Here is a 26,500-nt window from a genome sequence, read left to right as displayed (position 1 = left end):
ATGGGGGCAGTCAGGAGGTTAGGTGGCTATTGCAGAGTGGCAGTACTCTAAATGAACTGCTGCCTTGGTTCTAGGAGGAGGTTGACAACTTTCAAATAATGCTCTCAGAATATGTTACGTTTAATTAACGCATTGTAAATATGATTGATTGTAAAGGTGATTTCAGAGAACCCTGCCCAAATTATCTTGTTGATGAACACTGTAGAGATTGCATGGGCAATACCCTAGTGTGCAAACTTAACAAAACGTTGTGAACACTTCATGCTTCAAAAACAAATATGTAACACTCACCGTAGCCTCCGTTAGTTTCTGCAGCGCATATTCCCAAACAATTTAACTGGAATTGGATCTCATCGCCCAAAAATTCCACACAAATATGTTACACAGATCTGATGTGTCTCCTTAAATTAAATCATCATGATCTCAATTCCAAAATTCACACCGTCAAGAGTTATAAAGTGACACAGGCAGAAGACGAGATCAAACGATCGAAATGCACACTTTGAGTTCATTTGCACGATTTGTGCTCCCTATCTGGCGCATGCGCAGTCGTTTTTCAGCTCTGTTGGACATCCATGTTTTGATCAATTGACACCTGTCCAACAAGTTATCCGCTGACCAGTATGACGTGACCATATCGCGGGCTCAAGCTTAGAGCTCACCAAGCTCAGCGATTTTTTTGAAGTTGACCGCTGACCAGGTACTGGTTTTCGATTGGATTGCAGGTTTAACCCAAGTTACCTCACCTAAGCATAACAGCGAGGCTTCATTTTTCGCGCGCTTTCTGTGGCTCGACGCGGCCACACGGCCATACTACGTCAACTACAGTTCTCACACAGTCAACGCTTTTCGTGTTCAGGTGGAAAACGATTTGGAAAATGTTTTCTTGCTGTATTTTTCGCTGGTCTCAATCCAGTTTGGCATATCATGATAGCTGTGGTCCACACTGGCGACTACGCAGTTATTCAAGTCAATCATCGGAGGGATATAAACTTAAAGCTGAGTGTTTATTTTTAATTTGCTTCGAGCTGCTTTTTTTCTCTGTATTGCAATTTTTGGCATAAGGTTAAATGATGCCTGGAGGACCTAGAACAGAAACGAAAGGAGAGCGAAAGAGAACAACAACGACAAAACAGAATATCAGTGATAGCTCATACTTAGTGGAAGAAGTTACTCCAAATTCTAAACCCTTTGTTATTTTCAAAAAGTGGTTTAATCGGTTTTCCTTTGTTCAGGAATGAAAATCAAATTTTTATTGTCGACTCGAATTAAATCACAATTATCTGCACTCTTTTGGACAGAAACAAAAAAATGATTTGTTTTGTTTGTGTTGCTCTAAAATGTGAGTGAACAAGTTTTCAATGTGCCTCGACAATGACAAGAAAATCTTGCCCTTATGTTATAAACACGTAATCAAAATGAGTTCTCATAAAATTAGAGGGAAATTTCTCAAGCTTGTGTCCTCACAGGTTTTTTTAAAGCACCTAAACGTTATTTAAGTGTTGGAGCGGATCTTGTTTGAAGTTCGTCCTTTCTTGGTTGCATTGCCGTATTTTGCCGCTTCTTGTTCCAAGCCAACCTGGCGTGTTTCAATGAAATACATCAAAATGTGAATTATCTCGTTTTCAGAGATAAAGTGTAATAATGTACATCAGTAAAATTCTTTTTTGACGAGATCAACTAAGAATTCCATAAACTAAGGTAAACTAAGATCAAAGCCAGGATTCGAGACCTACCCTAACCCTAACTAGACCTAACTAGACTAGAACCAACGCAAATAGACCTAACCTAACCGATTCGAGACCTAACCTAACCGAGAGATTCGAGAATAAATAGCGGAGAAAGCTCATCTTAGCTCGAATCCTGGCTGGAATCCTGACTCGGATCCTAGCTCGAATCCTGGCTCGAAATTTAGGTATCCTCTTTTTTGACCTTGAACTGACAAAGGTTTTTATGGCTTCTAATTTTAGCGTGATTCCTATTCGCTGTTTATTGACAGTTGACTCTGAAATGGCTTTTTTCCTTTTCCATGCGCTCGCCGAGGGTGTGCTTGTTTTCTGTTAAGACTCATGCGGTTCAAGAAAAATTTGTTGCCAAACTGGTGAATTCCAAAGTAAATTTCACTCGAAAAAACAATATCGTACTTATCGCTTCGTGTCTACAATATAATACATACTTAATTGACCGCCCCCCATAGGAGGCTTTTCAGGGCCAATATTATGAAACACAACGAAACGACGGAGCAGAATAACAACAACAACAACAACTGTTAAGAATCCCAACTGGCCGGAGGCAAACCATTTGGCTATTTATAAGTGCAGCTGGGAAGCTGAAGCAGGGACTACCAGGATCAAATTCAATGAGTGGTCAGAGCGGGTCTTGAACCCGGATTTCAAGGCAAGCGCCCTAACCACTGGGCCACACTGCCTCCTTAGATTCATGCGACATCGGCTTTTAGCGTAAAATGTACCGTGGAATTCACTAGTTAGACAATGAATTTTTCTATAGAAGAAAGCAAAGAAAATGATTTAATTATTAAAGCAGCAACCGGAAACATTAAAACGCGGATAATTCGAAACCTTTTATTTTCGCTAACCCTACAGGCAGAAAGAATAAATAACCAGGGAGCTCCGCTTTTAGGCTTGGCTAAATCTCTATATCATGCGTGAATCAAATAACAGCACGGCGAGCGCGTGCTGTCGTAGTAATGGATATTAAAGGATGAATACTAAGAAAAAGTATCTGTTTTGTTGAACGATACAAACACTTATTTGAAAATCACAGACAAAAGATCGAATCCAACATCAAGCGTCGAAAAAGATCTAAACAAACTCTTGATTACTTAACATCAAAGAGGAACAGAATGACAGCAGATCACAAATTGGACCGGGATTGTTAAAAAAAAACTAGATTGCAGCAATTCAACACTAACGTCGTTTTATGGTCTTCCAAAAATTCATAAACCTGAAAGACCACTCAGACCCATCACAAGCAGCATAGGTAGCCCCATGTACGCCGTATCCAAAAGTCTTGTTTCCATTCTGTCCCCTCCTCGGAGAAACCGATTCTCCGTCAAAAAACAGCTCAGAATTTGCTAAATTGATCCAGCAACATACTGTCGCCAGTGACGAAATCATGGTCTCTTTTGACGTTAAATCTTTTTTCACTTCCATTCCCGTGGATCTAGCTCTAACCATCGCCAACGAGAGGCTCCAAAAAGATCAGGATCTAGCGGAACGTACAAATATGTCCATCAGTAACATCATGAGGCTGTTAGATTTTGTTTTAAATCACAGCTACTTCAAACACGAAGCCATCCATTACAAACAAATCTTTGGATGTGCGATGGGTTCCCCAATCAGTCCCGTTATAGCCGACCTCTTCATGGAAGAGATTGAGGAAACTGCCATCGCCACAGCTCCCCATCCCCCTACCTGGTGGTTCCGTTACGTTGACGACAGTCACACGTGTCCTAGAAAGGACCAAGTGGATGAGTTTCACCAACATCTCAATTCAATTAACCCCTACATACAGTTCACTCTAGAACTTGAGGACACCAAGGGACAGGGACTACCTTTCTAGACACTAGGGAGTTAAAGCAAAGACGACGGCTACGGCAACGACAACGCCACAAAGCAAGAATAGCATTTGTTAAAACACGATTTTCCGTGCATTTTTTGCCGTTCTTCACAAAACAACAACGTGAAATCACCAAATTTTAGGTTTTGACGACAACGTGAGCGAATAACAATGAAACAGTCATTTTCTTTTTTGACTTTAAAACCGTTCGTACCCATCCATTTGCAGGATAGTTTGCCTGTATTGTACAAAGTAAACAAGACGGAATAATTGCGAAATACTTGCGATGGCGCTAAGTTATATTTTGGACTGACGCTTTCGTTGCCGTAGCCGTCGTCTTTGCATAAACTCCACACTATCACCACAAGGAGGGGTACGCAGCTTGAAATGAATGTCTTCAGAAAGCCAAGTTGAACCCACACAGACCGCTATCTCGATTTCAGTTCTCACCACCTCATGTGCCATAGGAGATCTGTAGTCGATACCTTGCTACGCAGGGCACAGAACATACCATCAACACAGAAAAGGAAACACGTGCACGAAGAAACGGAGCGAGTAAAGGGGGTACTGCGAGACAATAATTATCCTTCATCCTTCATCAATGGCTGCGAAAGATTGCTGTCGATACTCCCTACCGATCCACCGTCTAATGGCTTGGCGGTGCTACCCTATGTGCAGGGCATTTCGGAAAGGATTAGTCGAATCTTAAGGCAGCGACAAACCAAAGTCGCCTTCAAACCATTGAGAACTGTGGACAGTTTGTTCCCGCGACCGAAAGCCCAGGGAAAGGTTGACCGGCCACAATATGGCACTACCCTATCTTTAAACACACTTGAGAATCTTTGCCAAGAGAATTAATCACATAAAAGTGAGCATGAGGCTGTCGCCCTATGAATCAATCAAAGATTATAGCGAAACGATCCATAAAGCTAGACTTACGTCCAAAATAGGTACAATGATTTAGGGCGCGTTCGATTGACCGTATTCCGGAATAGAAATACATGGAATAGAAGTTAGAAATCCTTCGTTTTTATGGAGATTCACATTAAAATTATCAAACACTTGCTAAAATGCTATTTTAGACATATCTTTATTATCCTTGTTGCTTCAAAAGCGCCAGACAGACCGTTTTAAATCATCACTCCACGTATTCTTATTCCGGAATAGGGTCAATCGAACGCACCCTTAGTGGTGGCCTAACACAGTTTTCGCGCGCGCTCTCTTGCTAACGCAATGCAGCGCGCGCTCAAGGATTGCAAAAAAATAAACATGGCTTCAATACAGCAATCATTTTATTTGCTCAATGCCTCCGCTATCTGTACTATTTTTCCTCATAAGTGTTTTGATGGTTTTAGTCTTTTGTGAGAAATGTATGTCAGAAGAGGTAACGAAGCAAAGAACTCCGCAATTCGCAGATTTTTCTTTGTTTTCTAAAGAACCCAGTTAAATGCAGCGCATGCGTAGTAAGTTAAAAAATTGCGATTTAATGGGAAAAGCTTTCTCGGAAATACGCCTATTTCTTGAGAACCACTCTTTAGAATTTAACGAAATTTGGCACGAAAGTACTTCAGGAAATAAGTAACTGGAGTATTGGAAAAAATTGAACTTTAACAGAGGAAATTTTAGATATTCCAGTGAACCTTCAACAAGGGATGATTAAAGGTCTCTCTGTTAAATTATCATTAAAATAGTGTTAACTTGTGAGCATCGTTACAAGTATGTTGCATGCAAATTATGAAGAAAATCTAACGACCAGATCTAGATTTTCTGCAAATAAACAAAACCAATTTTAAAGACCTTTTTATATTTATTCATGTTGCCATGGAAACGGTATATACGTCAGCTTAACTATCAAAAAACCGAAGTTCGCGTTGCTAACTTGCTTACTACCATTTTTGGCGACCAAAAGATCAAGGGTTTTAGAGAAAAAGGTAAATGAAACATAGGTATATATCAAAAACTGTGTTCAGCCACCTTAAAGCTTCTAGAATTACTGTTGAATGACTTTTTAAAGGACTTTAATAATTAACGTAATATCAGTGAATTGTCAGCGACAAGCTAATCGCCAGTAATAAGCTAATTATTAGTAGTAATCTCGGATTATTGAAGTGCGTTCGACAGTCACTTTGGAAGCAAAGGAGAAGGGTAGGGAAAGAAACAATGTTGTAGGACCAAAGTTTGATGATGCGAGCATGTACTTCTTGAGATGGTTTGAATAAGCGCCCAGTACTATGACTCATGTGACAGGATTGAGATAACTAGTACTAGTACTAGTGTTTGATATAAGAACGTAAGTTGTGGATAAAATAACTATGTATCATTTTTGAGGAAACGATAAAACGTGAATAGCCCCTTGAGAGGACAAAGTCATGTGGTTACTAGTAAAATACTACACTGAGAAAGATTGAAGAAAATGAAAGGGATTCGAGTAACATTGACATCGAGGCTGACATGTTGATCATTTCCGCGTTCACTTCAATTTCTTTTCACAGCAAGTTAAAGTGCCCCTGTGACCAAAAAATCAATTCATATTTTTCTTTGGATTTCAAAACTATGTTAACAAAACACTAAGTGACCCACGTTCTAAGCCTTGATTTCAAAAAGACACCTCTTTATTTAAACTGTAATTTTCCTATTTAATGGTCCGCCATTACTAACATTATGTTCTTGAGAGAGCTGGATCGAGGAGAAAATGACGTCAAAGGCTCACTAGTTTAAGAATGCAATACGTGTGTACGCTGCAGAATTAATATGCAGAACGGGGGTTTTGCGCTTTCAGACTTTTAAACACGTTTTGCATACATAATAAGCTGCGTTCACACGCTGAAATTTTAAGCTTGTGAGCCTCTGACGTCACTTTTCCCTGGATCCAACCGTCTGAGGTCCAATCGGTCAGTTTTGAACGTGAGTAATGGCGGACCGTGAAATCAAAAACTTACACTCAAAGTAAACGGCCTTTGGATAAAAATCAAAGCTCAAAATTTTGCCAGTCAGGTGTTAAGCAAACACACTTTCAAAATCTGAAGGAAAAAAGGAAGTGGTTTTTTTTATCACAAGGGCACTTTAAAGGTGACTGAACACAGTTTTTACGCATTTATATTTTCATTTTTTCCATATTTATGCATTTTTGCCTTGAAGCTCAAAGTTGGTCACTGAACGGTGTTACCACGAAGGTTTATATTTTTGACAGTTAATGAGCTCGACAGGATGTTATCATTGTAGCGCATCTCGCTTAAAACAAGGATGCTTATTCATCATTTATGCAATTTTTGTTTTTTTTTTTTGTTGTTGTTGTTTTTGTTTTTTGTTTTTTGCAGCATTTGCGTGCATAAAATAATAGAAACAAAGAACGTTTGAGAGCTGTTATCATAGAATTTCAAAGGACGGATTTTTTCATAATTCGTTGAAAGACGTTTTTTTATTTTTCCAGAGTTTTGAAGCAAGCAACCGTGGACAATCTTCCTGTCGGTGTACGTTGGATCAGTGGCTTGATCTGATCGGCGTAATTACAAGTAGAGAAACTAAATATTTTGAGCAAGAGCCGATACAACGTAGATTTGATTTTAGTGGTGTACTATATTTCGGCTGGCTAATATGTATATATATATAGATATATATAGTAAATGGATGTTGAAGTAATACTGTGATAAAACATGACAGTTACAACAAATTTGAATTCAAATACTAAGAGTAACGGAAAAATAACGGAAGTGACTCTAAATAGTAAACTGAAATGTAATACGTTTCTTCGCGGATATTAAGACCGTTGGGATCAATTGTCCTGCCTTTTGAAATTAAAAAAGCTTCCCTGGCCTTACGGATCGAGTCTCTGTTAGAAAATATTTTTTCGATAGGAATTAATTGTATGTCCTTAGAGATGTTATGGCCAGAGGAGAGGAATGTTCTGCTACTGTAGTAGGTTTGGATTTGGTGTTAGCGTTATCTAAAGTGCGGCGGTGTTCATTAAAACAGTCTTTTACATCCTTCCCAAAGTACACAACCCCGGTAACCCAGGACGCCCCATTGTTTCATCCAGTAGTCATCCCACTGAACGCATATCCCATTTTATTGACCACCATCTTCAACCTCTTGTCCACAAACTACCATCTTATGTTAAAGACACTAATGATTTTCTCAATAAACTCCTTACCATTGGCAAAATACCCTCTAATTCATTATTAGTAACACTTGACGTCTCATCGCTTTATACACTCATATTCCACATAATGAAGGAATTAATGCTTGTGATCATTTTTTACGCACTGATCCTCACAACACCATTCCTGCTCGCATTATTTGCGACCTCATCCGCATGATTCTCACTCACCATGAATAACTTCACTATTAATGATAGCCACTACCTTCAAATCCACCGCACAGCTATGGGCACTAAAATGGCTCCTTCTTTTGCTAACCTCTTCCTTGGACTTTTCAAAAAAAATGCTCTAAGGAACGCCCCATTTCAACCCCATACTTGGTTGAGATACATCGATGACATTTTCATGATCTGGACTGAAAGTCCGGAGAACCTTAAAATTTTCATTGATTATCTCAACAGCATTCACCCTGCCATAAAATTCACTAGCTCACACTCTCCCAGCAATGTTCCTTTCCTCGACGTTAACCTCTCACTAACTAGTGAGGGAAAGATAAGTACAGACCTATACACGAAACTTATGGACAAACACCAACATTTACTTTATTCGTCTTGTCATCCTCTACACACAAAAAAATCCGTTCCTTTCAGCCTAGCACTCCGCTTACGACGAATTTGTTCTACCGACGAAACATTCAAGATTCGCACAACTGAACTAACGACATACCTTCTGAAACGAGGTTACAAACGCGACTTTGTTTATACTAAACAAATACAACGCGCCGCAGACATTCCCCGCATACATACCCTACAACCTAAACAGATAAACAAACCCGAACGCATAACGACCTATAATCCATCACTTCCTTCCATCTTCAACATACTAAAAGAACACTACAATCTACTTCTTTCCTCTGACCGCTGCAAAAATGCTTTCCTACATCTACCCGTTGTGGCTTTCAGGCGCTCCCCTAACCTTCGAGACCTGCTGTTAACAGCTAAACTGTTCCCTAATGTAACTCATTCGAATTCTGCACTTCCTTCCGGTTCTTTTCGCTGTGGCAAAAACTGTGCTACCTGTCGTTACATTTTCCATGGACTAACCAACTACACATTCTTCTCTACCGGCGAAACAATTCCCACATAACTTGCGAAACTAAAAACCTTATGTACATGATTTAATGTAACAGATGCCATCTACAGTACATATGAGAAACTAAACGACGTTTAAAAGACCGTTTTAATGACCACCGCCGCACTTTAGATAACGCTAACACCAAATCCAAACCTACTACAGTAGCAGTTCACTCCCCGCAACATCTCTAAGGACATGCAATTAATTCCTATCGAAAAAATACTTTCTAACAGAGGCTCGATCCGTAAGGACAGGGAAGCTTTTTTTAATTTCAAAAGGCAGGACAATTGATCAAATCTACGTTGTATCGGCTCTTGCTCAAAATATTTATTTTTCCAGAGTTTTTGTCTGTTCAATATAGACGACTCATTTGTAGTTGGAACTATTTTGATTCCAAATTTCAGCAAAATGTTATGACGAGTTTGCGAGAAATTTTGGTAAAACAGCCAACAGTTGTTGGTCTCAACTTTTTGAGCGAATGCGCATGCGCAGCATTTATTTTCACTTCAAAAGCACCACGACGTTTACAAAATGGAAGCGAATTTAGACAGAATTTCCAAGACCATCGCGAGAAGGAGAAAAGAAGTTATCTGCAAAGTCGCCACACAGTATTTGTGTTTTGGTTTTTTTCTTTTCTTTTCTTTTTTTTTTTTTTTTAAATCCACGCCGCCTTTAAAGAATACCGGTGACCGCGGGAAAACTGTGTTCAGCCACCTTAAAACGCGAATTTCGTTGTGAATAAAGTACAGTAATATGCAGGAGAAAAACTTGTGACTTGATAGCAGTCAATACTAGTAACAGCTTGCTTCAGTGCTCGTCTTCCTACTAACGGATTCTTTCACGATAGAAGGTCTGAAACTATACTCCCTGTCAGGCAGGGTTAGTATCTGGACGAGAGACCATCGCGATATACGATTCCTAGACGCCATATGCATCGTTATGCCTTTTTTCAACCGGAATACTCATCATTAATGGAATCCTAACCATTTCACTTTAGGAGAACATAAATCTATGAGTAATGATTGATTATGAAGTGTGTTCGCTGCTAAGATGCGCAAGCACGAATGACGCAACTCAAGATGGCGCTGAAAAAGACTTGAACTCGGAAATGGCCTATTGTGTTCCCTTAAATCATTCTCACATCTTTCGACGTTTTAATGTGTTTTGACTTTCAGCTTGCCATTTATTTCAGATTTTGTGAAGCGTATTTAACAAATTAGTACTTTTCACTGAATACTGTACATTTTTCAGTACTCGCTTATTCATCTTCCTTCATTCAGAACTTATAGAACTGTTTTCACTGTTGTCAGAGCTGAATGCAAAGTTTACAACGCACCCGGAGAAAACAACGCGTAAACTGACTCTTACCCCGGAGAAAACGTCGAGGTTACCAGGAACTGCGAAGATCTCATTACCATATGTACGCAAAGATGGCGTCTTACCCGTACCCGCAAACCGGAAACTGTGTATCTAGATTCCTTTCCTGTTGTTTAGTTTGCTGGTACTAGTAGTAATCTCGGATTATTTAAGTGCGTTTGACAGTGGCCTCAGTATCAAGCCTTGCTTAGAAGGGGAGAAGGTGAGGGAGAGGAAAGGAAAAGCTTCACACAGAGTCCTTCAATTGAGTGTTCCGCCCCCACCACGGCACGATACGTGTCTTCGAAAAACTAGCCAATCAAAATCACTTCTGGTCACCCATCTGTCAAGTGTATCAGCTGCCATATGTCAAAGAATGCTTCGCGGGAATTGTGTAAATAAATATTTCACCGATATCTACTCCCAAATGTCCTGTCAGACTACAAACAAAGCGTTTTGGGGTGTTTTGAATGGAAAGCTAGTCATACTTGCAAAATTATTAGGTACTATAGGAATTGTTGTTGGTATTGATCACCAACGCCTTGTGTGTAAGAAGTGCGCGAGAAAGATTAATTGTTTGAAGCTTTTACCGAGTTACAACAAGTATTTACGGCTGTTATGGAAGGGAGTTTCAACTGCTTCCCTACCATCATTCTACTGCGGGGGATAAGCATCGAATATTAGAACGACAACATCGATCTCCGACTGGAATTACTCCAACGCCTAAGCGTCGAAAGGACAGCAACAGTACTGCGTCGTGTCAGGACGCAAACACTCAAGGGCCAAAGCCACGAACCTCATCAAAAAAGAACTCTATTTGAAGAAAACCCTGTTGACGAATACTCAGTCGTCAATGAAGAAAAAAGCCACCTTATGAACATTCCTACGGAACTTTTTTTAGCACCAGTTGTGAAGGTGAGAATGTCTGATTTGCTCAAAATCAAAGAAAATAGTCTCGGAAATAGCTTAACACTAAAGTAGTGTCTCACTTTTTGTACATAAACAGGTGTTTGTCGGGCATTTGACAGGAGCTGCGAGGACAAATGGGAGGGCGCGATCATAAACAGCTGGTCTGGGAAAACTACGTATACCAGGCGGCAGCAAACTCCGCTTTTAAATTTCCTCCGCTTCGCAAAGGGCTAGTGAAAGCCTTTACAACTGAAACAATAAGCGATCTGTGTGCCTACAGAAAAATCGCTTGCAAAATGTGATGGCAATCCCTGGAGTTTGAAACATCTTGAGAGCGAAGAGTTATTATAGGATGCCAGCAAATGATTGCCAACTACAAGTGCTCTTATCCCTCCGAAAAGTCGGGGTGAAATACCATCAAAAGAAACAAGTAATGGTGTTATCGGCGCTTTTGAACTTGTGGCTCCCTAGATCTAACTATGTTTACAGAATTAACACTCTTCAGTAACGGCAGGATGTACCTTGCGAGGAAAGGAGACTGCAGAAATCGTGTTTTTTCCCATTTGAGCATGCGTCGCGGTTGCCAAGAAACGCTCTCGTTTCCGGTCAGATTAACTAAATTAACCGTACTACTGGCGACTAAATCAAAAATTCAGGCAAAATTGATTCGTAATCAATCAAAAAGGTATTTTCGAAAAAATAACACTCACCATTTAACTACGCAATGAGACTCATCGACTACAATTCCAATGATGCGATCTTCGAAATCCTTCATGGTCTTGAAGTGTTTGGAAAGAGTCCCCGGGCTAGTAAATCCTCGTTTACCACATTGACTTCGTCAAGCTTCGCAACCTTAACTTCAAGCTTCTCACAGAAAGAAATTTGGTCCCTCATCAGAACTGGAAGTGGTGCTATCACAATCAAAAGAGGATTCCGAGAGTGCCCGCTCAGATGTTTCAGTATTGGGATTCTTAAATGAAACATGAGGGATTTTCAGTGTCCAGTCAAACGTGTTGGATGGATCTGGCGCCTTTCAATCAAAAGAGCAGCCGCTTTAAAGATTATGGTTGAATCCAGACATTCCGCCACGTTCTGAAAGAGGAAGAGGCAGTGCGGCCTAGTGGTTAGGGCGCTTGCCTTGAGATCCAGGGATCCCGGATTCAAGACACGTTCTGACCACTGGTTGAATTTGGACCGGTTAGTCCCTGGTTCAGCTTCCCAGCTGCACTTGTAAAAAGCCTGCTGGCCTGCCTTCAGCCAGTTGGGCTGTTGTTGTTGAATGTTCTGTTCTGTCGTGATTGTGTTTCGTTGGCCCTGAAATGCCCCTATGTGGAGTGGTCAATTAAATGTGTATTGTATTGTACTGGGATGTCCTCTTTTCTCTAAAAATGCTCGTGATTTTGTGGTTTAGTCGTTCTGAGGTGTACGGAATCTTGAGGTATGACCGTCGAAGGGTTAAGGGTTTCTTCGGCCGTTCTGGGGTCGCTTTGTTTGGTTTATGTTGTTCTCTGGATATCCGTTTGAGCGGAAGATGTCATCAAATGTGTCTTGGTGCTTTGTGGTTGTTGTATGTGTAGAGCATCTATCTTCGATACGTTTGCGCTCGTTGCAAAGGAAGTTGATCTTTGATTTAGGGGGTACAGATGATTGGTCGTGTACAATTAACTCTTTCCATCAAATAATGTCACAATTAGAAGGACTTTTATCCATGAAAATGCTATGTTCTGAGGATTCATCGGTCAAGGCAACCAATCATGTACAACTACACGGTGACTGGTCACACACTGCTGTCCGTAGATCAACATCCATATCTTGGTGTCACTCTTACGGAAACGCTAAATTGGAAGCGCGCGTTACAAATGTTAAAAACAAAGCAAACAAAACTCTAGGCTTCATTAAGCGAAATTTGCACTCGTGCCTCGAAGAAATAAAGAGCCGCACTCACCCTTGTTAGACTAACACTTGAATATGCCAGCGCAGCTTGGGATCCTTACCGAAAAAACGAGGTCGACTCTCTCGAAAAGATTCAAAGACGTGCCGCTCACGTTTCACTTTACAACCAGAACGTATGGCACAAACCAGGGGTGTGTCACTAGCCGAGTTCGAAAATTCCGGCCCGTGTTTTTTGTTTGTTTGTTTGTTTTTTTTTTTTTATTTTTTACTTAAACTTAGGGACCATAAATTCCAAGAGAAACAACAGAGATCTCAGTTAGCAATTTTTTCCAGCGAGAAAGCACAACAGGAAATCAAGCAGCCAGGAAAATTTGCCAATCACTGAGTGCTCATAATGACTGGAAGCTACACTGAAACCTGTATTAAACAGACCCCATATTAAGGCAATTAAGTTGATACCTACTATTTAAGCGGACGCCCCCCCCCCCCCCCCCTACACACACATTTACAGTGAGATAATATAAGTACTGCACGGACATCTCTATTTAAGCCGACGGGTAAACCTTATAGTTGCTTCTTATGGTCATGTCTATTGTCAAAAACCTGTATAAAATGGACATTGCAAAACAGACGCATGCCTTTTTTCCTGACATTTTAATAGATCGGTCATTTAACTTTGCAGACAAAAGAGCTGTCACATCTTTGTAAATACGTAAAGTGGTTACTATGATCAAAACGTTACCTTACCTTTTCTTTTTATCTTTCGAAAGTATGTATTATAAGTATCTACCATGCCAAATTTTAAGCCATGACTCTGACGAGAAGTCCGACATTTTGAACTACGAATTCTCGATATGATTGCCCGCCATTACTCAATTGAAAAATTGCGGAGTTCAAAAGAGAGAGCTGGGTCAAGAAGGATGTGACGTCATCCAATCAAGGTGGCTACTTTAGGATGCCGAAGAGGAGTGCGAGGTTCATGTTTTATCCTTGGTGGTGTGTTTTTGTCTACGCTTGGCTTGGAAAAGATTATGCCGTCTAATCGTTGCGTTGTGCAGGGTTGCAGCAATCCTTCCAACCCTAAAGCGGGAATTTCGCTACACAATTTCCCTGTTAACCCAAGTTTTATAAGAGCTCAATGGAAGAGATTTGTCTCCGCTTACCGGGCAAACTTCAATCCCCCAGGCCGTTTTGACATTTGTTCGGAACACTTCACGGAGGATTGTTTCGCTGGAACAATTCATGTAGGAGGTGCGATGAAACGCCTCCAGCCATCTTCAGTTCCGACAATATGGAGGAAGAAGGATAAGGGCCGATTTACATGGTACGATTTTTGTCCCATGCGACTTACGACATGCCCACGACATGATTTACGATTGTTGTGTTCGTCAGAAAAAATGTCGTAGCATTTTAAAACACGTTTTAAAACGCTGCGACAATCGTAAGTCATATCGTAGGCCTGTCGTGAGCTTGTCGCATGCAACAACTTGAATCGTACCGTGTAAATCGGCCCTAAACCCCTTCTACTTCAAGCCGTGACCGTCGAATGATGAGGGCTTTCCATATGTTATTTCGCGGCTATTTATCTGTGCATAATTTCCAAGCATCACCTTTCAGTACTTTATAAGACTTATTATTGAATAAGTAAACTATCATTTATAATTTCCTTGGTTTAGGTTTTTTGTCTGCTTCAAAACTAAAGCGTGACGCTTTGAAATCCTGTATGCCAGGCCCGTTTGTAGTGGTTCATGTTTTATGCGGTCCTTCACGTGCAGCGCATCCTGTAGTTGAGTTTTAGTTCTATCAGTTCCTTAAAGGAAACTCGTAATGGCTGTAAAATTGTTGCTAAAATTGTCGTTCTAGTTCTAGTTGTTGCTTTATTGTTACATCGTACTCGTCGGCCTCTTCCTCCGTAGCCAGAGGCTGCAGTTCTTCGTCGTAAGGAAGAAAATCAACAGCTTGCTGTACTGTATTGTATGTTCTTCTGTTTCAAAGTCGTTGTCTAACTCGCTTTCCGACGAAGAAGAAGGAGAATTCGAAGGAGACAAATTCATCGCCATATTGAAGGTTTGATATGGCGTTGTTATGGCGTTGCTGTGTTGTCTTGATTGGATGACGTCACAAGAAGACCTCTGATACAAATAGCAGACCTACCAGATGGCGATTTGAGTAATGGCGGACAGGTTTTTGACAAGTTTAGTCGGTCTATTTCTTCACAAGAATAGTGTGTCCTGATCCAAATTTACAAATTTATCATTTTTTGGTCATAAACATTGTAGTTCAGTTAAAAAAACCTGGAGAAAATCTAAAATTTTCGTCATAGTACCACTTTAACAAACAGGAAATACCGCTAAGTCTGAGCAACCAAAAGTTGATCCTTTGCATAATTAAATCGCTCTAGATCTTCTAATAAAACAAATGATCACATATACTTGTAATTGTTTATCAATTACAGAATACAGGTCCACATTCTAGAACGGTAGAAGAACTGGCTCGCTTGGCTAGGCAGTGGCTGAAAGAACGAGTCATATAAATATTGAGGTCTGTTATACTGGTGGCTCGTTTGTCTCGCTTGGTTCGGCAGTGGATCAAAGAACGAGTCATATAAATAATCAGTTGGGGTCTGTTACACTGTTGGCTCGTTTGGCTCGGCAGTGGATGTCAAACGAGTCCGCTTGTCGGTAGAGTCTCTAGATGTGGCAATGAATTCTATGGTGTAGCCAAGAAAACGTTATTTTAGAGTATTTTGCGTTTAAGGGAATTGTATTTTATTTATTTTATTTAGCGGTGCACATAGATCGTAACCTAAGTTGGAATATGCTCATTGATGTAATATCTCGAAGAGTTTATCCCAGACTGAAACTGTTGAACAGGGTATCTAAATACCTCAGCTGGAAAGTGCTACGTACGATATATAAGCAAACGATCTTACCAATTATGGATTAAGGTTGCATAGTCTGGGGTGACTGTGGAAAACAAAATGCTCTGCACCTCGAGCGTCTTCAAAAGCAAGCTATGCGTATTATCCTTAGTGCAAATCGCAAGACTTGTACACAATTCACGCGATCGAAACTAACGCTGCTATCTTTAAGCAGCAGAAGACGGTTCATGAGATTGCAATTTGTGTACACAATCATTAACAACATATAGACAGCCCAAGCCAAGTGAAAGGATACTTAGTCAAACGCTCTGAGCTACATGATCCTAATTTGAGAGATAGCTCGCTAATTGACGGTATGAGAGTTTTAAGAGTGCCGCCGACCTTGAATGGAATTCTCTACCAAGAAACATTCGCGATACCCCTACTATAAGGACTTTTAAGTCAAAATTATTAAATTATTTTCTAAATCTGGATGTAGATTTGTATCTCTGTAGTGTCCGTCAGCCTTAATATCTCGTTTCGAGATGTGATCCTGTATATATTTTTTGTACATATCTTAATATGTGTATATTTCTCCGGAAGTTACACCGAGGCCATGTCTACGACAAGAATTTCAAGCCTAAACCTTAAACATTTTCAAGTGTGAAATGCATTCAAAAGTCAAGCTGCCTTGTATTTCTCATTCTTTATACCAACACAGTGGAAATCGGGGTTAAGAACATTTCAAGCGGAACTGAAAAATGCTACGGATTATTTCAAGTTTAGCTTGAATTAAATTTTTACGTAGGTAAAGAGCCTTTATGGGAATACTGCAATAAAATCCGCACTATTATCATTATAACTGGAGCCACAGTAATCTATGTAACTATTTTCCCAACTTACCGCTTTGCATGAGAAACTCATCTTTGATGCAGCACTGCTTACAAACTATTGCAATACTTGTGACGAAAACGAAGCCAACCAGTAGAGACAACGCAATCACATGAGATTCGCTTTTGCACTTTTGTATTTTCTTTTCCCACAGAATAATCTCCTCCGCGCTTGTTTCGTTAGTAATTGTTGCGTTGTTTGGAACTGGTGATGGCCCAAATCTGGCACAAACGTAAAAGGCGTCATTCCGAAATGATGCAATCAACCACATTATAGGGCCAAAACCCGCCTTCAACAAACTAGGCATTACCACATTTAGACAGTTTCCTCGTCTGCGGTATCTTCTCACAAATATTCTCGTAGTCAACGTACCCATCTCTCCAATAATCACCAGGTTGACACAGAAAAGAGCAATGACAGGAAGTAGTAAGAAAGACAAACCATAGAACTTGTAACTCTCTTCTGGGCAGTTGAAAGCCTCTGCATGGACAAGTTCCTCAAGGCCGAAAGTTGACAGTGAGAGAGCAACATTTCGAAGAGTAATGTTGTTGTTTTTGATGAATTTAGCAAAACGTGAAGTAGGAGAAACGGTGGATATACGCTTCAGAGGTTCACGGACATTTGGATAGCGCGAACATTTCGGCCAGAAGCTTGCACATGACCTGGTAAGGGAGTTGACAGCACCCATTTCCAAACCGAGGCCTTATCAAGGATTACGCTATGCCAAATGGATGATATCGTGATTTCAAAATACCTTTGAGGTCACGTTAGTTTGGACCGGCTGGCGGTTGTAATAAATCCAGAACGGAACAAACATGCATCAGCGCAGTTAACTTTTATTTGCATTAATTAGTTATGCTGATTGAGGGTTCAATTGTAAAACATCAATACACAGGGCTGAGGTGCTCACGAAAATATGGCACCCATCATTAAGTTATCCGGCCACAATATCATTAATGTAGAGTTTGATATTTTTATACTAATACACGGGGCTGCATTAAAAACTCCAAGGGCCGTCCATTTTGCGGTGAATAGAGAAGAATCTTAAAATTGCAAGAGGCGAACTTGAACGGTCGAATTCGAAAGAGGAAGAAAGTACTTTCTAAATTCGTTATAAACCCAACTGCATCCTCGTGATACAAGTCATGATTTTGTAATTGCCAATTTTTGGTTTCAAAGAAAAAAAGCAAAAAAGCAACAACAGGAAAACCGCAATCCTAAAGAGGTTGAAGTTGCTCGGGGCAAAACGTTCTGCTGTTGCACAAGCGTTGTCCAACAACAGAGGCTAAAGCCGCTGTTACACGTTGAAACTTTTAGCTGAAACTTATATGCTGTGGCTATATGGCCGGTAACCGGTCAAGGTTTTGAAAATACTAAATGGCCGGCAGTCCGGTATTTTCAATGAGCCCAGCGTAAACCAAACGCTAGACTTCAGATCCATCAAGTATTTCAGGATCGCTTGACTATTCTCAATCAACATAAGATAGTTTGGTTTAGCTGGGATTAATCGATTGGTGAAATTTATTGAAAATACCGGACTGCCGGCCATTTAGTATTTTCAAAGCCTTGACCGGTTACCGGCCTGCAACGGCGCCAGACATGTCCAGAAATGCACGCAACAACAACAATGGCAAAAATGAGAAAATGTTGGCGAATTGGCAGATATGGCAAAAAGGACAACTTTGCCACATTTGCCAACGAGCCAAAGCACAAAGCAATGAAGGGGGCCCATAGAATTTGGCGAAGTTGACCAGTCGCGCGAAATTATCAGTCTGGCAAAACCTCCGTTCGAAATCCTTACAGTAAACTGTGGGAGGATAGAGGGATTAATTGGCCAAATGTCTCAAGGCAAGCCAGCGTTCCATCTTATTTAAGCCCATTGGATATATCCAGTGTGTGTCACGGAGAAGCAGAATTGCCTGGCCCGTTTTCACTCGATGACGATTTCATGTTGACAGTAGGTATTCAAGAAAGCCTGAAGACGTCACGATCACTGTTTGCCTCCAAGACCTATTGCGAAAGATAAACCGAAGAGCACTGAACGCACTGAAACAGACACTAGAGCCTCCCAGTTAATTTCGGATGCGTTTTCAGGACTAAGTGCTCTAGCAAAAGCTTGCGAGGATGCCACTGATACGCTTAACTAAACCATATTGGACAGACTATGGTTTATTTATTAATTAAACGTCTGATCCCAGTCGGAAACATAACTCTTCGCTGCGATCTTTATTCATGTTTTTGTTATCTTATCATGATATCTAGCTGTGTTGAAAGCCAAGTTGTGCTCTCAGTTTAGAAATGAAAATTCTATACGTACTGATCGAACGTTAATGTAACAGAAAAGACAACAACGGAACGGAAATTACTGTTGCTTTGTTAATTCTTCTTCTAAGTGAAGTTTTGTTAATTATGTTGATCACTCATGTTGAGTTCACTATGATTTTGATTCTTTATAGCCAAGTCATATTACATTACTTAAATATTAAGCTTAAATTTGTTGTGTTAGAAAAAAAAATTATCGTTGAATCTTGCCTCGTCATATCCCTAATTCTCTCACTCACGAAATATTGAAATTGTATTATTACTCGATGCCAAACGTATTTCTCTTCAACTGAACGAGCTATTTATACACTTTCGTAAATTCCTTTGTCGTTTAACAGGGACGTAGCGTGAGATTTTGAAGGTGTCCGCACACGAATGTTTCGAGCGCGAAAGGTCCTCTAAACTAGGGGGGTCTGGGGGCCTTCCCCCCCCCCCCCCCCCACACCACCCAGAAAATCTTGAAATCTCGGAAATGCCATTTACGAATATTTTCGAAGGCCATTTCAATAAACAAATGCGGAAGAAAATCCAGTAGTTAGTTGTTTATTTTACCCATCTGTCGAGTTTTGTCTGCAGCAAGCTACAACACAAACAAGGGTTTACAGTGCAAACAGAAGGTAAGACGTCGCAAACTCTGTTATAATATCATCATCAATCATCATAATCATATTTCTTTTAAAAATAACCGGGAACTGGAGGACTGGTGATAAGACTGACACTGTGTGGGGGCCTCGAAGGGTAGAGGTTTTTTTGTTTGCTTTCGTCCACTACTACGTTTCTTGCCGTTAAAGCCTGGCTAAACGGGTGCAACATGTTAGTTCAACATCATCCAACATTGTTGAATCCAACATGTTGCACTCGTTTGGCCACCATGTTGCATCAAACATCGTCTTCAACATCGTCCAACGTTTCTTTTGTTCTAAGGTGTGAAAAACAGTGTTGCATTCGTTTGGCCATCACATTCAACAGTGTTGCACGCGCGCGTGCGCTGCGGCTATCGGTATCCATGGTGATGCTTAATTCGTTGCATCTGTTTCGCGCTTAGCCACGTCAGTTCAGGCTTCAGAATGGTGAACGAGCAAAGTCTTGAATATCTAAGCGACAAAAGCTTGAGCAATCTCTCTTCAAACAGATAGCCCTTCTTGAGTTCAAAGCTCTCAGGGGCATGGCATCAATGTATCTGCAGGATCTTTTGCAAGTCAAGAACCAGGGACGCTACCCCCTACGGAGTGATGCCCTGGGTCTTATCAAGGTTCCTCACAGCTGCATGGTGCAAGACCCTTGGAGACCGTGCATTTGCTGTTGCAGTTCCCAGATTCTGGAACAGCCGTCCTCTTGTTATCAGGGAAAGTCACTCTATTGATAGGAACTTGGAAAAGCCAACTTGGCGAGAGTTTGTTTTGTGAGGGTTCTGGGTGGATTTTGGTTCCAGACCCTTGAGTCCAAAATGTTGGATCCAACATGTTGCATTCGTTTGGCCACCTCGTTCGACACTTTTCAACAGCGTCCACAATTGTTGGACATCTGATGTTGGATCCTGGTGGTCAGGCCTGTATGGGTTAATCAAAAGATGCTGGAAATACTCACACACAGAGAAACCAGTTTAATTCGACATTTAAAAAAAAGGTTGGCCCGATTTTATAATGACTTTAAAAAATTAATGCCTCCGGGGAATAAGGATTCCCGGATTTGAGCTGTACGCACGGACGTACGTGCGTATATGGACGCTGCGCCCCTGTTTAATGGTTTATCACCAAACCGTTGCCGCAGTGCTCCCAAATTAGAGTGGAGTTTGCACTGTCAACAGCCTGATTTGTGTACTGTTGATCCCAAGAATAGCTAGTAACACTCCTTGAATCAGATTGAACTAAACTGTAGTCCCTTAATGGCTGGTTGTTTCAACAAGAATAATTCTACTACGTATACTTACTATATATTTTTATCTGCCTTGTAATTGAATGGTTTATCGCCAAAACACTGTATAGCATTCTTAAAAGTGGTAACAGATGTTTCACAGAAATACAGCGTGATTTGTGCCCAGTGCTGCAGAACACTGAAACGTCTTCAAATTATGTTTTCTAAAGGGGGTTTTAAAACAGATTGAACTTCACTGAAGGTTGGTTGTATGAATACAAAACACCCACGCTATATTGACTGCTATTTCTATTTTACATGCGACTGCTCATAAACATGTTTTTTTACAAAGGAAATTTCAGCAGTTCTTAGTTTATTTCTCTTTGAGTAAATTTGAAGTCTATCGGCAGTAATATCGTTCATATGGGCTAACAATTAATATTACCTACGTGTTTAAAAAAGCCAGCTCGATCATTTACAGTTATCTCTTCTTCAGTTTGTTAAACGCCAGTTCAATAGGATTTAATTCCGGGCTACAGGTGGGAAGATAAACGACTTCGACACCTACATTGTCTAACGATTCGGCTAGGGCATAGCCTCCTTCAAAATGGTGGGTTGCACAGTCGTCTAAAAGCACATGATCGCCGTATTGTAAGATAGGCTGACCGTTTGGCATAGAGTTTTGGCTTGCTTCACCAAAAAAGTTTAAAACGTTTAAGTGTCTGTGGCACCATCTTCTGTATTTGCATAAAGGACTCCTTATCAACATGTTTAGAGTGACATTTGGGGCGCACAGATGCCTACCAATTTCAACACAGGGATGATTTGCAGGGGAATGTCCGGCATAATTAGCTTTCCGAACACCGGGAAAGGCAAACCCTGCCTCATCAAAAAACTTCAGCTTGTATTGGTCAACGCTGCTGATATAGCTTAGAAAATCTTGTCAGTAGTTTACGTTTTCAGGTGTAAACTTTTCGAACTGTCATTCGCTTCTATATCCATGGTCCTCCAGAAAGTATTTTTTGAACTGCTCGACCAATTGCAGAGGTTGATGTTCCTGAGGGGATGGCACAATTGGCATTTATAGTTTCGCGAATTTCGTTGTAAGGCATAGATGGCTTTGCCATTTTTAAAGCTTCCAGTAGATCCAAATCACAGGGGGCCCACACAATCTGTTTGTGTAGCCGATTGTTATTTTATAGTAAATGTACTGGATTTACCGTTTGCTTCACCTATAGCGATATATCGTTAACTATGTATGTAAATCAATGATAGATAAACGTTGAATTACCTTACCTGTGGTTTATATTCGTCCTTTTACCTCAAAAAACCGGAACAGTCAACGGCGAACTCAAATTCATTCAAAATTGCTCAAAAAACCGCTGTAAGTTTGATTGGGATTCTACCGAGTTACATAATTCTGAGAGATTACATGAGATAGCAAGCGCATGCGCCAAACAGTTTTAGAAGGCTGAATGTGCGTGTTGTCCGATGTACCCGAAAGATGTACTGCCGGGTAGGTGGGAGCATGGGCATGTAATCTCTCAGCATTATGTTACTCGGTAGAATCCCAATCAAACTTCAACTTACAGGTAAGTCTCGTTTAATTTTCTAATTCTACCTCGTTACGATGCTGAGAGATCCCATGAGATTTTGAAGCTGACACGCACATAAAGAAAAGACCACACATAAATAAAGCAGACAGGTTTTATTACAGTAGCAATAAAGTTCATCATAAGGATCTACTTAACAGATAACACAGCGTTTGCAAAGCTGGAAGCCGTAACTACTGGCTTGTTGTAGTATTTTGCAAAACGACATTTTGATGACCAACCAGCCGTTTTCAGGATGTCATCTAAATTAATAGAAGCTCTATGTGCAGTTGACACTGACGCTGCTCTAGTGCTATGTGGTGAAAACTTAGAAACATCTAAACCGGCCTGTGCCATAACTTGGCGTACCCAACGAGTCAGGGTATCTCTACTCACTTCTTTAAAAGGTTTCACATAGCTGATGAAAAGAGTAGACTGGTTTCCCCTAAGAGACTTGGTTCTCTCTAAATACTCCTTACATGTTGTAACACAAAGGCTAGAGTCTTCAAAAGGGACAAGCTTAAGCTGTGGGTTATGGTACCCAGGTCTACTTTGCTTCAAATGATTAACAATGACAAAAGTGAAGCCATTACCTGAAACAATCATATCATTGAGATCCAACATGTGGATAGTCTGACCCCGCTGGCCTGAGACCACTGGGTGCAAAGTCCTAAGATAAGACAACACAATCTGAACATCCCAAACTTCGGTATACTTTGGTTTTGGGGCCCTAGACTGGAAAACCCCTTTCAACAGTCTTGAAATCAATGGATTTTTGCCTACACTAGATCCATCATCCATCATCCGCACTCCGTGCGGTGTTAATGGCCCTGTAGGTAAAGCCTTTCTCATACAGTTCTGTCAAGAAATCAAGTACATCTACAACAAGTGGGTGAAATTGATTAGCTTGGCTTTCAGCACAAAACTTGGTCCATTTTTTGATGTACACATCATACTGTTTTTTGGTGCCCCCTCTCCAGAAGGCCAAGAGCAGTTTGGTAACCGATTGTGAAATTCCTTGCGTTTGATAGAACTCCCTGATAACAGACATGCCACCATCCTTAGCTTGGTCTTTAGGGGGTGTTCCATCCCGTTGTGAGGAAGTGTCAGCAAGTCCTTGTGCTGAGGTAGGATAACAGGAGTTGCTATGAGAAGGTTTAACAGTTGTGGCCCCCAGGCTTGTGTTGGCCACAAGGGCACTACAATGAGACCCAGTGCTCCGTCGCTCTCCAATTTTTTCAGGCATCTGGCAATTAAGCAGAAGGGTGGAAATAGATAAGCAAACATTCCTGTCCATGCAAAAGAGAAAGCATCAACGTGAGTAGCCCCAGGATCAGGTTTCCAGGAGGCATACATAGGCAATTGGGAGTTTAACCTGAAGGCAAAAAGATCAATGTCTGGTGTGCCCCAGATTTTGGAAATTTGGTGGAAAACATCCTTTCTAAGGTGCCACTCAGTTCGTTCATTTTAAACTTAAGGGGACTGCTGATCAGCCTCCACGTTGAGAGCACCTGGCAAGTGGGAAGCAGATAACCAAACCTTGCTCTGCATGCACCAAGTCCAAATGTCCTGAACAAGCTTATTGCAGGCTGGAGACTTAGTGCCACCCATGGCATTAAGATAACACACGGCTGTAGAGTTATCACTGTTAACTTTGACATGCTTTCCCTTAATATGTGACTTGGAGCACCTCAATGCAAAGTGAATTGCCAATATCTCAAGTTCATTTATGTGCCTCAATAGCCCTTTTCACGGTTAGTTTTTCTCATTTGCATTACAATGTAATCTAGCACGTATGTGTGGCAATTTCGGGCTATTTTGTAGTTTTAACCCGAAATTGCCTCGCACCCACGTTAGATCTCATTATAATGCAAATGAGAAAAACTAACCGTGAAAAGGGCTATTGTTCTGATTCTGACCACAAACCTTGAGTTGTGTCCCCAAGGCAGACTGCCTCCCAGTCAATTTTTGAAGCATCTGTAGTGGTGACTTCTATGTCAGGATTTGAGAGGTCAATCTGTTTGTATGCCTGTGGTAGGGTTCTCACCCACCAACTAAGATGTTCCCTAGATTCTGGAGATAATTGCATCAGTGCTTCACAATTGCCCTTGTTCTTATGCAAGGCTTCATTTTTATGTATTTCAATGTTTCTGTAAAATAGAGGCCCATATTGAACTGCTGGGAGACTGGATACAAGCAACCCTATCACTTGTGCCACTTCTTCTGCTTAGGAGCAACTGACAGGTTGAAACAACTCTGTCTGTTTTGTCTCTTGTGAGATACTCTCATGAGTATGGAGTCCAAAATAAAACCAAGGAAAACAAGCTTTTGACATGGTTGCAACACCGATTTCTCTTTGTTGATAACAAAGCCTAGCTTCTCAAACAGGCATATGGTTGCCCATATGTTTTGGCTGCAATCTGATACTGAGCTACCTTGAAGGTAAGAATCGTCAATATAGCCAACATTCAGATGGCCTTGACTACGTAATGTACCATACACTGGCTTAGGGAGCTTGTTAAAGTATCTGGGTGCTGAGGACAAGCCATTGGGCAGACAAGTGTACTGAAATAGTTTGTCATCCCACATGAATTGAACCGCAAGTATTTTCTGTGCTCAGGTGCCATTGGCACTGTGTAATAAGCATCGGTCAATTCGATTGAGGCCATGTAACTATTTTTTCTCATTAGTTGCACAGCAAAAGATAGGCTCTCCATTTCGAAATGCTTATATTCGATAGACTCATTTAATCTTTTAAGATTAAGGATCATCCTGTAAGAGCCATTCTTCTTTTTCATTAGAAATATGCTCGAGATAACTTGAAGTTGGGAGGGCTGAGCTTCCTCAATGACCCATTTATTTAATAGGGTCTTAATTTCATCGTCAATAATTTTAGCCTCTCTTGTATTGAATCTAATAGGAGGTAAATTATAATGCTGAGACGGTAGCTCAATAAATTCAAGGTGACAGTGCTGCACCATGTCAAGGATCTTAGGGTCTGTGGTTATTAATTTCCATTCAGACAGAAAATATTCGAGCCTGCCAGCCACTTTGATACAGACATTATGTGTAGCACTCACTTCTGAATTTGGGTGTTGTGTGCTTTTGGCATTCAAGGCTGAGACTTCTGGAGTTTCTTCTTCCCCTCCCCCTTGTTGGGAGGGGCGAACGTAGTTTTTTGCCCCTGAGTAGCTCCTTTTACTTTGAAATTTGTCAAGGCAAATACGTTATGCAATAAATTATACATTGGTGAGACAGGTAGACGACTAGGTGACCGATTCCGCGAACACCTTCGCGATGTTGAGAAGAATGACAAGGATGCATCTAAGCCAGTCGCTCGCCATTTTAATCTGCCTAACCACTCCAAAAAACACATGGCTATCTGCGGCCTTTCCCTACATCTAGGTACGACGGAAAGCCGCAAGAATCTGGAACAAAAATTCATCTTTCAAATCGGCACCCTTAATCCTCACGGTATTAACGAACGCTTTTCATTTAACTAATATATTCCTACTTTTCACGTTGCCATGTTACCACCAATAGCGTAGCTCCTACTCTACTATAAAAACTACACGTAACCCATAATCCCTCGATTCGCTCTGACGAAGGGCTAACGCTCGAAACGTCAGCTTTTAGAATCTCTGTACGGTGGTCAATTTACATTATCAACTCCGTTGATAAACCAAATTTTTGTATACTACTTCCCCACCGACGCAGCACCACAGTTTCTTTAGAAACTACCCCTTCATTCAGATTGCCTACCCCTTCTATAACTCTCTTTCTTGTCTCGCTGGAGTTTCGAGGTAATTCTGTTGGTGTCAGTTATATCTTTAACTGCTTTCGGCAAATCGTCTCCGAATAATTCTGAAGAAATGGGATTTGAAGGTTCACAAAGATATCTGTAGCTGGCATGGAGTTCTGGTCGAAGCGCTTCCCTTCGACGAACGTTTAGTTCCATGTTAGCATTAGCTAACAAAAGCACTCCATCCATGAGGATATTTCACAACTTCGTT

General features: G+C 40.8%; 2 protein-coding genes across 3 annotated transcripts in view; both read right to left on the bottom strand.

The window, feature by feature from the left end:
• Positions 1 to 17,541, bottom strand: part of LOC137997534 (calcium homeostasis modulator protein-like) — a 41,047-nt gene extending 23,506 nt beyond the window's left edge. Inside the window, exon 1 of one of the 2 annotated variants that reach the window (XM_068843587.1) lies at positions 16,732 to 17,541. In XM_068843587.1, coding sequence (XP_068699688.1) covers positions 16,732 to 17,407 — 676 coding nt within the window. In that variant the 5' untranslated portion in view covers positions 17,408 to 17,541. The remainder of the gene's footprint in view (positions 1 to 16,731) is intronic. The other variant, XM_068843585.1, reaches the window with a different exon arrangement.
• Positions 17,542 to 26,452: 8,911 nt separating this feature from the next.
• The window catches only part of LOC137996022 (uncharacterized), a 1,017-nt gene continuing 969 nt past the window's right edge, over positions 26,453 to 26,500 (bottom strand). Inside the window, exon 1 of the mRNA XM_068841461.1 lies at positions 26,453 to 26,500. This exon is cut by the window's right edge and continues 969 nt beyond it. Coding sequence (XP_068697562.1) covers positions 26,453 to 26,500 — 48 coding nt within the window.

Source organism: Montipora foliosa, chromosome 3 (genome assembly GCF_036669935.1).
Source record: "Montipora foliosa isolate CH-2021 chromosome 3, ASM3666993v2, whole genome shotgun sequence".
In the NCBI taxonomy this organism is placed as follows: Eukaryota; Metazoa; Cnidaria; class Anthozoa; order Scleractinia; family Acroporidae; genus Montipora; species Montipora foliosa.
Note: the sequence above shows the minus strand (reverse complement) of the source record. Positions and strands in the feature narration are given on the sequence as shown.